The 13,934-nt window shown below is 42.9% G+C and overlaps 1 protein-coding gene across 1 annotated transcript in view; it reads left to right on the forward strand.

Moving 5' to 3' along the window:
- LOC124622069 overlaps nt 1-10,025 on the forward strand; it is a 111,655-nt gene extending 101,630 nt beyond the window's left edge. The window contains exons 6-8 of the mRNA XM_047147642.1: nt 195-431; nt 4,146-4,452; nt 8,933-10,025. Of these exons, the coding sequence (XP_047003598.1) occupies nt 195-431; nt 4,146-4,433 (525 nt within the window). The 3' untranslated portion in view covers nt 4,434-4,452; nt 8,933-10,025. The remainder of the gene's footprint in view (nt 1-194; nt 432-4,145; nt 4,453-8,932) is intronic.
- Nucleotides 10,026-13,934: the final 3,909 nt, after the last annotated feature.

The raw sequence follows: 13,934 nt of genomic DNA on the forward strand, positions 1-13,934 counted from the left end.
ATTGGAGTACCATCTTAACTGCTCTCTACTTTCTGTTAATCCAGTCTCAAAACTGTTTTGGACTGACTATGATGATGATGATGATAAGATGCTGTGGGCACACTACAGCAAGGTCTTTAGCACCTGCTTCGACTGATGGCGCACGTGTCGTGTATCTTACGTGGCCAGTGCTTGACCTTTCCATCTGTTGACAGAACGGCAGCCAGTGGTCGTTGCGACTGACGTCCGTGATCCATCAAGGAGCGCTGGTGATCGCCGAGCTGTCGTGGAGACTGCCGGAGAAGGAGCTGCAGGCCGCGAGGAGCGACGGGGGATCCCCGCTGTACCTGGTCACGTGGGAGGTGGACGGCGGGGGGATCACCGGGAACCTCTACACAGACTCCTCCTGCGTCACTCTCTCGCTGTCATCTGACACTGTCTTCCACATACAGGTCAGTGCCTTCAGAACACTGAAGAACGTGCGTTACTGTAAATAAAATGTACCATTATTTATATAGAAATCCTTATCAGACTCCGGTAATCTCTCAGAATTCTTTGGTAAATTCTATGATCACTTGTAGCTGTCAGCTTGGATTAACCCTGTTTTATGGTGAACTTCTAACAGATATTTGCTCCAGGAATTGAGAGTTTGCCTTCTCTGCGTCATGCATGGCAATGGCTCCTCCTGAGTCCAACAATTTAGTTTATGGATGTGTAATACTGTACTTTCTCAACATAATAACCGTATAATCTTTGGAAGGAAACCAAAATAAGCTGAATGCCGTAGCAGAACGTCACAAACAGCATCAAAAAATAACTATCACAGACAATATCCACGTATTAGCGAACTGCCTCAAGGAACAGAAGAAAATCATTTCTACTCCTCTGGAGGGCTCATGAGAAGTGGTCTTGCTCGTTGTTTCAAACAATACACTGAAGCCATAAAACCATTGCCTTTCACGTCCAGAGTAGTAGTGTGGTCGTTTTAGGAAATGGGGTATTGTAGTAGTGTAATGCACTCATGGTGTGCCTCACTTAGTATGAGTATTGCTCGCTTTGTGTCAATATCCATATCCAAACATCTGGTTTTTTATGAGGAAACACGAAATGAGGGATCTATAGTGGGTAGGGAAGATAGTTTTTTGCACTGACATTTGGATTTGAGGGCATGAATGTGAAGTGTGTGTGTGTGTGTGTGTGTGTGTGTGTGTGTGTGTGTGTGTAGGTTATCCAAGAGAGGCTATTTGGTTGGTAGAAACTCGGATTTAGTGATGTCTAAGAAAACGATTAGACTCCATTACCCAAGTTAGGGTAATGAATAGCGTTTCTCAACGTGTTTCAGAAATCCGAGAGAGAGTAGGTATGTAATTAGCAGATACATTATGTCTGTGGGACAACGTAGACTGATGCAGAAAGCGAAGTAGAAAGAGTTCCAATTCTTGTTAAGAGAGTTAGAAATCTGGAAAAACAGGAGCCCAAACGACGCATAGATGTGAATGATTTGTTAAAGAATATTGTAGGCCCTACCTATCGCTCTGATTTATCTGTCGATAGTTTTAGTGTATTATTTGTTGTCTGGTGAGCTGTGGGGTTTCCTGAGTAAGTTAATATCGAACGTCCAAGATGTTTCAGTGTGTCAGTAAAATAGAGAAGATAGTTGTGTATCAGTGTTAAAATGTAGCAAGCTTTCTTCATCAGAATTATTATATACGAATCTATAAAATATTATTATTTATGTTTGTGTCCTTATCGCTTTTATAGATTCTTGTGTAATAATTCGAAGCACATCGATTTTGACGATTTTGCACTGTGAAAGGTGCTTGAGTATACAGGTTAACTGATTTCAACAACCACGACTTCAGTGTCTATTATGGATACAACGAAATGGTTCTATTTTGTAGAGTGGCACGTCACCATGCTCTGATGTGTTTACAAATAACCAGGATCAACGTTGTGTAAAGCAAAGTTGGAAACTAAACTCTAGACTAAAACGTTAAACTGGGAAAACAAAACTTTGGCAGAGATCATGTTGGTCTGTTGGATGGTAACTGTGACGAACAAATCCACGTAAACGAGATAATCCAGTTGGGAAATCATACACGCCCTGTTGTGGATGGTAGCTGTGGCAGGTTGATGTGGTGATGAAGAGGGCGAGATCATTGGTGTGACATAACACGGGGAGGGGGGGGGGGGAGGACAAAGGCGGTTGTGAATGTGACAACCATGCTGCCCAGCTGGGAAACCAGAAACAGTGACTGAAGTACAGTGTGTTGGGTTGAGGTGGTGACAAGGCAGCCAGTTTCTTTGGAGCACAATCGCCTGATGGCAGTTGACACAGGCAGTGCCGATGGAGAAAACAGACTGTTCAGATGAGAAAAAAGAAACACTGACAAACATGCAGTATCGCAGATGAAGTTGGTGATGATGGCGGTGAGCCCGCTGATGTGAAGCTCCGTTGGTGCTGGAGACAGGCAGCGGTGAGGGTGGCACTATGCTGTCCGATTGGGATATCTGACACACTGACAGATGTTGCTGTTGCAGACTGTGGCAGGTGAAGCTGGTGATGAGTAGGGTGGGTCCATTATTGTGCGACAGGATGCTGGTGATGGAAAATAGTGACACTGAAGGCTAGAAGTGCTCAAACAGAAATACTTACAAGTGTCTTCAGTTAAAACTTCCGGGCTAAGAGGCCGTGGTCGATGTATAAAATTTCCACCAAACGTTTCGTCTCCATCTGCGGGAGACATCTTCTGAGGTCATCTGGTTACTGCCACCTAGGGTCCAGGTACTCTCGCATTTATAGAGCGCATAAAGGGCATCACCATTCGTCACGTGATGCCGACGGTATGCCTGTCTTTGGAAGGCGTCATCATTCTCGATTGAGAGTAATCGACTGTCATTCTGCTGGCGCAACGTCGACATCCATATTTTGTCCTACTTTTAAACTTCCTCTTCTTTATTAAAATTATTATGGTGTTTGTGAATCTCTATTTCTTCTCTATACATGCGCATATGATAATGGGATGTTCATGCTAGAACGCTTGTCTCATTAAATTTAATTTCGTGGTTCCCATCTGGAAAAAGATGCTCAGCTACGGCCGATTTTCCGATGTGTCCTAAGCGACAGTTTCTTTTATTTCGGCTAAGCAGGTGTTTACACTTCTTTTCGTTGTTCCAATATATACTTGTCCACAAATGCATGGAATTTTGTACACTCCAGGTGTTGCTAGGGGTGTCGGGCGTCTTTTGCAGTTCTTGAATATTCCTTAATCTTCTTGGTGGGTCTGAAGATTGTTTCGATACCATACCTGGCCAGTACTTTCCCGATACGGTCCGTGACTTTATTAGTGAACGGTAGGAAAACTTTTCCAATAGGTGACCGTTGTTGCTCTTGACTTCTCGCTTCTTTTCTTCTGTGATGGAGGGCTCGATCAATTTCCTTGCTGGTATATCCGTTTTTCATTAAGGCTGACCGTAAGTGATTTAATTCATCTTGCAAGTACGCCGGCTCGCAGATTTTGTTGGCTCTGTCCATCAAGGTTTTCATGATACCTCTTTTTTGCCTAGGATGGTGGTTTGATTCCTTTTGGAGGAATCTATCCGCATGAGTGTTCTTTCTATATACATTGTGGCCCAGTGTCCGATCCACACATTCAGGAAACTGAGTTGACCGTTGCTCTCTTTCTCCACCGTAAACTGTATCTTCGAGTTAACACTGTTCAGATGCACCAAGAAGACATCCAGCTCTTCTTCACCATGAGTCCACACTACAAAATGTGTAGGTACACATGGGTGGCAGAGAAGCTGGCACTGTGCTGCCAAGTTCTGATGCAAGAAACATTAACGGGTATATTGTTCGGGCAGGTGGAACGTGTGATGAAGAATGGTCACTGGTGCAAAGCAGGTATGGACACAGGTGGTACTGTCACCACGCTTTCCAACTGGTTCACTAGAAGTTAAGGCAGGTGTGGTGTGTGACAGGTGGTGCTGGAGGTGAACAGGGCAGACTAGTTGGCATGCTCCATTCCGTGGGCATTAGTGTACTGTCCTTGCAGGCTCTCTGGTGTGCAGTTCCGTTGTTCGTGGTGGACTTGGGCGGCAGAGAAAGTGGCAGCGCATTGTCCTGTTGGAAAACTAGAAACACTGACAGCTGTATTGTGTGGCAGGTGGAGCTGGTGACGAAGAGGGCGGACAAGCTGGTACGCAGCCCTCCGCTGGTGGTGGACACCGGCGGCGGCGAAGACGGCACCACGCTGGTGCTGGTGGCGCCGGCGGAGCACACCGGGCGCGCGCTAGCCGGCCTGCAGGGCTGGCGGGACACGATGCGCTTCTCGCTGGTGCTGCTGCTGGGGCTCTGCCTGCCGGCCGCGTTCGTCGCCACCTTTATCTGTCTGCACAGCTACCGGCGGCAGCGGCTGGCGGCGCAGGCGCGGGACAAGCTGCCGCTCTTCTAACCGCCTACTCCTTACCCAGGTAGGCCTCCGCAACAATGTTGTATGTTGTACATTAACTGGGGACCTCCGTCCCCGCCGCAGCCTCAGTGGTCCACAACCCCACGACGACTACCGCAGTCCTCTTCACCCCTCCGCCGCCCCATATCGAACACAGGGCTACTGTGTGGTTCGGTCCCTGGCGGACCCCCCCCCCCCCCCCCCCCCCAGGGAACGTCTCACACCACACGAGTGTAACCCCTATGTTTGCATGGTAGTGTAATGGTAGTATATGCGTACGTGGAGAACTCGTTCGCGCAGCAATCGCCGACATAGTGCAGCTGAGACGGAATGAGCCGAGGCAGATGGAAAACCGCCCAAAAACCATCCACAGACTGGCCGGCTCACCGGACCTCGACACAAGTCCGCCTGGCTGATTCGTGCCGGGGACCAGGCGCTCCTTCCCACTCCGGAAAGTCGTGCGTTACACCGCTCGGCTAACCAGGTGGGCTTCCCCAGCCATACTCCTTAACTCAAGCGAGAAGTGATGACGAAACTACCACGTGAGAACACCACTTTACTCGGTACTATTGTGTTGGAGTTGTCATTGATTTGTTTTGCTTTTAAGAGAATATAGGTAGGTCACGTACAGGTTCCGACAAACTATCTACATGTCAAATAATACGAGTGTCGAATAGATCTAAGGTTTATGGAGTGTCATTTTTTAATTAAATTGTAGCCCCAGATCTAAGGGTGATTGAAATACTGTGCTGTTCTTCTAGGCGTGGTCGAATTGGCGGTGGTATGCACTCGTCTTCCTCTGACCTCTCAAAAACGTTAGCCAGCTACTTAAAGCAGATCTAAAGTTTAACATAGACTCCGAACCACTGTGCAATTGTGCGTTTTCCAAATTAAAATATTTCCATGCCCAATGGGAAATGGTTACTAGCACGCTTTATTTTATTGCTACATGCCAAAACATGGCAAAGACAAACCCTTAACAGTCATGTATTTGTAATATCTATCTCATGGAGAGATATTACATCTGGAAAAGCTTGATGCTTTATTGAATTATGACGAATTCCATAACCTCTATATTGTGATATGGGATTAGTTCGGGCCTACGTTGACAGAAGTCTTCTTTTCCTTCACTTTAACAACAAGCCTCCAGTTTTCTGATCTCAGTCCACCCATCTCCTGCGTCGTCTTCGAGGATCTCGTTTACTTCTGGTTTATAGTCCAATACCTGAAAAAAAACCGTCAGGTGAAAAGTGTGTGCCGCCCGTTACTCTAAGCGGGCAATTGCTTACCGACTGAACTACCCAAGCACGACTGACGATGCGTCCTCAGCGCTTTACTTCAACCAGCACCTCATTTCCGACCTCACAGAAGTTCTCCTTCAGCCTTGTGAAACTATCACTGGAAGAAAAGATATTGCGGAGACATAGCTTACAAGGTGAAGGCCTCAGACAAATGCAACTGATTCGGCTTATGTTTGGCAGGACACTTGTGTAATACCTAAAAATTAAGTCTGAGACATTTTTACTCAACCCTGCCCCCTCCGTTTTTAAGAAAATCGCTCCAAAATGTCGCGATGTGCATTTACTCAAAATCGACTACATCCATAGATAATTAAAAATTGAGAATTTTTCGTCATTACATATGTCATCCGCAAAAGCATATTTTCGTAGAAATGGAGGAAAGAACTTTTTCCGAAAGGCCCTGTTTAACAAAAACGCCAGTGGCTTTAGCGGCCAAGGTATCTGTCTGGGAAGCAAAGAATCTGTGTCCGATTCACAAACGATATCCACAGATTTTTCATTCGCACTTCTTTCTGCATCTTTGTTGGTAGAAATAGGAGGGTTTATAAAGTAAATAAATCAATAAGGGACAACAACAAAGTAGGAAAATAAATTTCTAAAGCTACTTACATTCGGAAAGAATAAAAACATTAATCCTGGTCCCTTTAAAAGTGCTCTTTCACTCACTCTCTTACATGTCCTTGGGTTCCTTAGAACAACAAGACTGATGACATTTCTCGTACAGATATTCGAAGCAACAAGAACATCTCATCAAAGTAATCTTCACGCAATCGAATAGTTCATCCCGAATATTCAGCGTAACAGACTTGGTCTGTATTTTAAAATATTTCTTTTTCGGTAATTACTTTTGATGCATATCCCGCAGTAGATAACACATCCTGAAAAGTCGGTGCTGAAAGTCGATCATAAATTCAAATTACGTCGTGAATCATTATTGCATTTGCGCGTTTGTGCAATTCTCGCTGGAGTTATATGTAGTTGCAGATTGCCATTTTGAAGCCTCCATATGAAGTTTCTAAAATAAGCAACACATTGCTGGCACACAAGTGTTCAGGTTGACGGTATTATTTCTTCTGTGCAAGTCAGCTGACTTTCTTCGTCTATACATATGAGACCATATATGACGGTATTTATTTGTCCGCCACAGAAGTCCAATACCAGACGGAATTTTTTATCAGCAACGTGTTGTTTTGAAATGTTCTGAAGACACAATTTGTTAATTGTATTTGTGCATTTTTCGGATTTGGAACAAGTGATGTAAACATTTGTTAATGAGTCTTTTAAACGACTGATCTACTGCATACCACAAGGACCAAATTAAACGATAATTTGACGCAAGCACACGAAAACTTGGGGAAACAATTTTCCAGACGATGCGATGGAATGTTGTTCCGCGTGTAAATTTTTGTAATGTATATCACTAAATGCGATAAGGCTTCGTTTTCCTCCCTCATGTCTAACGTGTGTCGAATGTTCGTCTTCTCAACACTTTCACTGGAAATACCTTTCATACAACGAGGACTAATATTTTAATTCTTTATTAATCTGAGTGTCTGAGAAGTTTATTTGCCTATCTTCTTATCATTCCTTATTGATTTGCTTGCCATTTTAATCCTTCTCTTCCTACCAACTTCCATAAGTGAAAAATACAAATGAAACAAGAAACTGCAAAATTTATGTGGGAATCGAGCACATGCCTTCCGCTCCCCAGCCAGACCGTCGTTGCGCCGCCAGCGGCGCTTTCATTAAATAGTGTTTACCTTACGGATGCACAAGCGGCAGTCGAAAAAGTTTCTTTCGTCACTGTCTAGGCAAACACGCATTTGCGGACCCCATGTGATGACGAAAACTGCTGAAGTTTCAGTTATCTATAGACAGTCATTTGCGCATCATGAAGTTTAGCAGCGGTGTTCTCAAATAGGGGAGAGGGGAAGTTGAGCAAAAATATGTATTTTAGTTTAGATTGTACCAAGCGACCAGCCAAATATGGGCGGAGACATATAACTTGGAGATTGTTTCGAGAATGAATATTCATTCTGCAACAGAATGTGCGCTGATTTGTATCTTCAAATCAGCGCGCACTCCGCTAAAACTAACCTAAACTCCATCCGAAGAGGCCTTGGAAGACTTAACGCACCGACCGACCGCCTTGTCATCCTCAGCCAATAGGCGTCACTGGGTATTGTGTTCAGTACAGCGCTCTGCGGGGTGTTGTCTGTTTTCTTGATCCGAACCGCTACTTCTTAATTAAGTAGCTCCTCAATTGGTCTCACAAGGGCTGAATGCAACCCCTTTGTCAACAGCACTCGGCAGATCCGGAGGGCCGCCAATCCAAGTGCTTGCCGTGCTCCACAGCTCATAACTTCGGTGATCTGACGGGAACCAGTGTTACCACTGCGGCGCCGGCCGCGGTGGCCGAGCGGTTCTAGGCGCTTCACTCCAGAACCGCGCGACTGCTACGGTCGCAGGTTCGAATTCTCCCTCGGGCCTGGGTGTGTGTCATGTCCTTAGGTTAGTTAGGTTTAAGTAGTTCTAAGTTCTAGGGGACTGATGACCTCAGATGTTAAGTCCCATAGTGCTCAGAGCCATTTGAACCATTTTTTTGCCACTGCGGCACTGCCGACGGCGCGCATTCTACTACAGAGTAGAAATTCTTTCTAAAGATGTATATTAGTTTTGTAATTCTCCCTCCTGGCGTCGTATCGATACTTGAGAGCCACATTATTCTGTTTGGTTTTGTTTGTTCTTTCATTGAATCGACCCTCAACTCAATACTGCTATATTCATTTCACATCTCTCAAAAAGAATCTGATTTGTATGGTGAGATTAGCTACGTTAAATACTAATTAACGTTTAAGCGTTAGTACTACTTTTATTAAGAAATTCTGCTGCTTACCAAGAGAGCTGGCATAGGGGTTACCACACTGGATTTGGGTTCGGGAAGGCAACGGTTCAAATCCACATTTGGTCATCTAGGGTTAGGTTTGCCGTGGTTTCCTCAAATCGCCCTAAACCAATGCCGGCGTGGCCCCTTTGAAATGGCATGGCCAATTTTCTTCTCCATCCTTGTAAAAGTGTTTGAGCTCCGTCTCTAAAGACCTCTTCCTTCCTTCTTGAGGCCCCCAATGCACATGTTTCCCGTACAGGGTATTTTACGCTGAACGACTCGTCATCTCTGAATGTGACTTTCCTCGCCCACAGTGTGTTCCGGACGCGGGCTGCGCTGCGCCCCTGTGACGTCAGCGCGTCCCGTCAGCTTCTAGTCAGCGCGGCGCGCCGGCCGCGTCCTCCTGGGCCGCCAGAAGCCGCATGGCGACCTTCGACCCAGTGGACCGCAAAAGAGCGCGACGCAATCCCAGCCAGCTCAATACGTCTGCCTCGTGACTGTCCACCACCGCGAACGTGAACGTCCGTTTTGCCACGTTAAAACACATTTAATGCGCCGCAAAAGTTCAGACAAGGTTTTGTAGCAAAACTTGGTCGCAAGAGGCAGTACCGACTTACCTAAGTGGAGCGATCAACTCGGCATCACCAAAGGCGCTGGGCATCTCAACATTGAACGAGACAAAGAAACTGAAAAGTTTACACTCAACTCCAAAAAAATGTTTTTAGTTTGTTAGAAATGTTGTACATATAATTAGAAAGGCGTCTTGGACGATAAAAAATCACTCATTTGATGAAAATGAAAGACGAGTTATAACCCCATGGTAACTGGGAGGATAAACTCTACTACTGTATGGTGCGTGATACGAGATATCAGCGAAATGAGACCACGTGTAAATATGAATAAAAGATTAATTTAGTGTTGTAACTAAGTAGAAAAAAAAGTTATTTCCATCCAGTTTTTCAGTGGCGCTTGCTACGCTCAGTAAATAAGATGATATTTACTATTGTCGAACTGCATTAGTACGAGTTTTAGATAAGCTTCTGTATGAGAAACTGTGTAATTTTTGTAAGTATATATTTTGTCCATGTGCAACATATCTTTACAGATTTATCAATCTATGTTTCCTGAATGTTACAAAACTCGAATTGTACAACATTTCAAAACTGTAAAGTGTAAATTTCAATTGTTTTATAAATCATAGAAGAAAACGAGGAGAACATTATCATTATGCTCAACATGCAATGCTGTGCTTGACTATTTAGAGAACCGTCCAAGGTTAAAAATTCACATACTTGTCAGCCTTTCCACTGTTTCATGAAGCATTTATGTATTTTTGTGTTTTATTTGCCTGGTAATTAGAATGGATTCGAAATTATAGAATTGATATTAAAAATACGAGACAAATGATTATCTTTTTTAGTTATTCTAGTTTCATATTACCTGCAGCATCTTTTTAGTACCGTCAAGTGTCAGAATGTCACCATACAAAACGTAAAAAAAAAATACATATGCCATTTAAAGTGAGACAGTTTAAACATTCCATGGTTTAAGTGAACATAACATGAAACCCAAACAAATTGTTTTCCGTCACGTGCAACTTTGATATGATATCAAGATTTCTATGACTGTCTCTACCACCTTCACCAAAAAGTTCCAGAAAGACAGTGAGATATCCTGAAGTGCAACATGCAGGTCTTCAGTTGTTACTGCTGCTGGATAAGTGAGCGTATCTTATCTAGTGATGTCATCACAAACAGTTATATAGGGAGACCATGAAAGTGTTAACATTTTTCATTGAATCTGAAATCATATTTACAAGAAAATCCAAAAACAATGAGTCTTCAAAGATGATTTCATTGAATGTGTGGTGTGGTCATAAGATGAGCTAAGTACAGCACCAGACCAGATATCTGCAAGTGGGCCAGTTGACCATAGTTATGTTCAATAGAAGATATCAAATTGTAGCACATAGGCTATGCTTTCTCTTAATAAAAAGCCTGTCATGCCAATCACAACACTGGAGTATTACTACTTCCATGAGCATGCCTGCACCATGCATCCACTGAGATCCTTGTCTTGCAGTGAAATGCCATACTGTTCAGTGGCATCCGTAACCATTCCTGAAGGTCGACTTATCAAAAGTACTACTCGGCTCCAATGACTCCAAATAAAAAGGGAAAGAACTGATGCAAGTGTGAGGCAATCATGAAGCAGTGCTCTTGATGTGTGATGATAATGTCTGTTACCAATTTTTCTCAGAATGTCGCAGCAGCAGATGAATATTTCTTCAGCAAAATTAATGCAATTTAGTGTGTCATTTGTGGCGATTTTCTGATTAACTGAATATAGCATATTAGTGGTTTTTTAAATGCTGGACGAAGTTTTTGGCGTGTGCATCATTATGTTAACTCTGCATGGGCTAAAGGCAAGTGCAAAGCAAAACGTGTAGATGCCAAAAATTACCACCATAACGTGTTGAGAGGGCATGTGACATGTAGCAGTGATTGCAAAACTGAGTCAAATTTATGAAGAACTTGTCAGTATGAGCCCACATATCAGTATGACATTGTAAGCTTTGTAACATGGATGCATGTACTGATTCAGGTGGCAAGGGTGTCATAAAGCTGTGTATCAGCCCCTCAGGCAAGCTGGCCCACAACTGTGGCAAATGGTCCTGTCATCCTGGATACTGGCACTGGAATGGAGTTAATGGTCTAGCTGGTACCACACATGTAATACCACTTTTACATCAGGTAGACATTTCACAGAGACCTGTGTGTGAAAGAACATTGTCGTATTGAAAAATGGCCCTGAGATACAGTTGCAAGAGAGGCAAATCATGAGAACACAACATGTCCACAATGTGCCATTGTGCTGACAGAAATCCCTCAGTCTCCATCACACCATGACACCAGGAGTAACACCATGGTGCCATCAAGAATGTTGGAATAATTGGACCTTTCCTCAGGTCACAGCTGTACTCATCATCAATAGTTGTCCAGGATAGTGCAGAGCTGCAATCAATTGCTGAACACAGTGTGACACCATCCCATTCATCAGCAATCCATGCTCCCAGGTCACAGCAAAACTTCAAAAGAGCCATTTGTGTTGTAGTGTTAACTGGAGCCTACTACTAAGATCGCAAGTGTTGCCGATCTGAGCGATGTAGCACTGCTGTGGAGTGATGGCCTTTTGTTTTGTACTGAGTGTCAGCTCAACCGAGAAAAAGCATAATGAGTGAAGAACCCACCCTTGGTCTCTTCAAACGCAATCATGTTATTCCCGTGTGCAGTTTATACGATATCTGCTGCAATTCATCAGCAAGCATGCACTACTAAGGTAGCAGCATTGCATGCCAGACCAGTAAATTTTTCCCCTCTGTCATCCCTATTCCTTACTGTGACTATCCTCTTCTTTTTCTTCTTCTTCCTCTTCCTGCTTTTCCCGTGCTGCTAAGACGGTGAAGCTCAGAGCAACATCGACTAGTAATACATTGTCACATTTTTTAGAGAATTATTTTTTTATATATGAAAGTAATTTTTCAGATAGCAAGACTGTGAAAAAAAGAATTTTTTTGACAATATTATGCAAAATTTCGGAGATACTGGCAGGTTACTTTAATATAACATTTTTTTCAGGTCATCAATCAAATCTTACTAGAACAGAATATTCATGATAAGACAATAGTAGTGGTTACAGACAACGCTGAAGTTATGAAAAAGCGGCCCCAATCTTAAGGATTCGACATTCACCCTGTTTTGCTAACTACTTCAACTTAACAGTACAAGATTGTTTTAAGGCAGAAACTTTTTCTAAAATTTTATGGAAAACAAAGGCTATTTGGACTTTCTTTCATAACTCTACAGTAGCCAGTGATAAACTGCGCAATGTTCAAAAAAGAGGAAACAAAAAACTGAGACTGATACAAGAAGTGCGGACTCGATGGAACAGCTCATGCCACACGCTCAAAAGAATTCTGGAAGGACGAAGAGAGCTTGAGATTCCGATCAATGAAAGTTCAAAAGCACTGCCTATCCTCACAGCAGAAAACTACTTAGCTGTACAAGAGGTAATAGACCTTCTGTAACCTTTTGAAGTAGCAACGACAACGATCTCAGGGGAGTCATACATCACTGCTTCCTTAATTGTAATACGAGGTATTGCTGCAAAGTTTTCAGATTTGGAAGGCACCTTAACAACTACTGAAGAACGATGTATTCTGGATTCCTTTACTAAATCAGTCAATGAAAGAGTGAAACCATTTAACTCGTAGACTGTTAATATGCTTGTGACATTATGAGATCCCAGCTTTAAAAAACTTGTTTCAAGACATTTTAATAGGCAGGGAACGATGTACAAGTATTTCAGAAAGAGTATGCTATCATCGCTTCAACTAAAAGAATAACACCTGAAACAGAAGCATCCATGAACAGTGCTAATACGTCTACGGACATGTCTAAAAGTTTGAAATCGGATAATCTACTTTTTTTTACCCAATTAGGAACAGAGTAATGTCAATGTCGTTACACCAATCAGCGATTCCATAATTGACCTACGTTAATATTTTGTGTATTTGAATATTGCGCAAAATGTAATAGCATGTTGCTTGTAATGGACACTAAACTTTTGTGGTGTCCAGCGACTTCACTTCCTGCAGAGAGGGTTTTCTCCAAGGCAGGATAAATAATTACTGAAAAACGAAACAGACTGAAGGAGAAGAATTTAAACACCTTATTTGTACCTTTTAATATTGTATTTTAAACAGCAGACTAAAAAACAAGAGTTTAAATACCTCAAATTTTATAAAACAAAATTTGCATGTCTTGTATTGTTGTACTGTAAGCAACAACAATTCTTAGGAGCTATTTTTTATTTGATATAACTGCGCAAAACAATTGATAATTTTTAAAAATACTATTGATAATATCGGATGTGTCAGCTATCGATGTTTAAGTAACGCTGCTAAAGGTAGGTGTTGCCAACTGGTACAGATAGTTTGACACAACGAACCAACACCAAGAAACATATGTAAATGAAACTATCTCCGTGTACTTTAGTATAAAAAGCATTTCTCATTGTTAGACGAACCAAGAAACATACTAACATCGCCATAATTGGCCACTTCGTCAATGCAGCGTGGTCCTTGAGTCATAAGCTCTCTGTGACGAGGTTTGCTCAGTGTGATAATTGACACTCACCCCACCCCAAAATGGCTTTCTACGTTTCAGATGGTGGGATACTACATCTCTTAATCTTCTTGGTGAGTTAGAGTCCTTCAGATACAGCTTGATTTGATGTAGTGCGATGCGGAGAAAA

Source organism: Schistocerca americana, chromosome 7, assembly GCF_021461395.2.
Source record: "Schistocerca americana isolate TAMUIC-IGC-003095 chromosome 7, iqSchAmer2.1, whole genome shotgun sequence".
Lineage (NCBI taxonomy): Eukaryota > Metazoa > Arthropoda > Insecta > Orthoptera > Acrididae > Schistocerca > Schistocerca americana.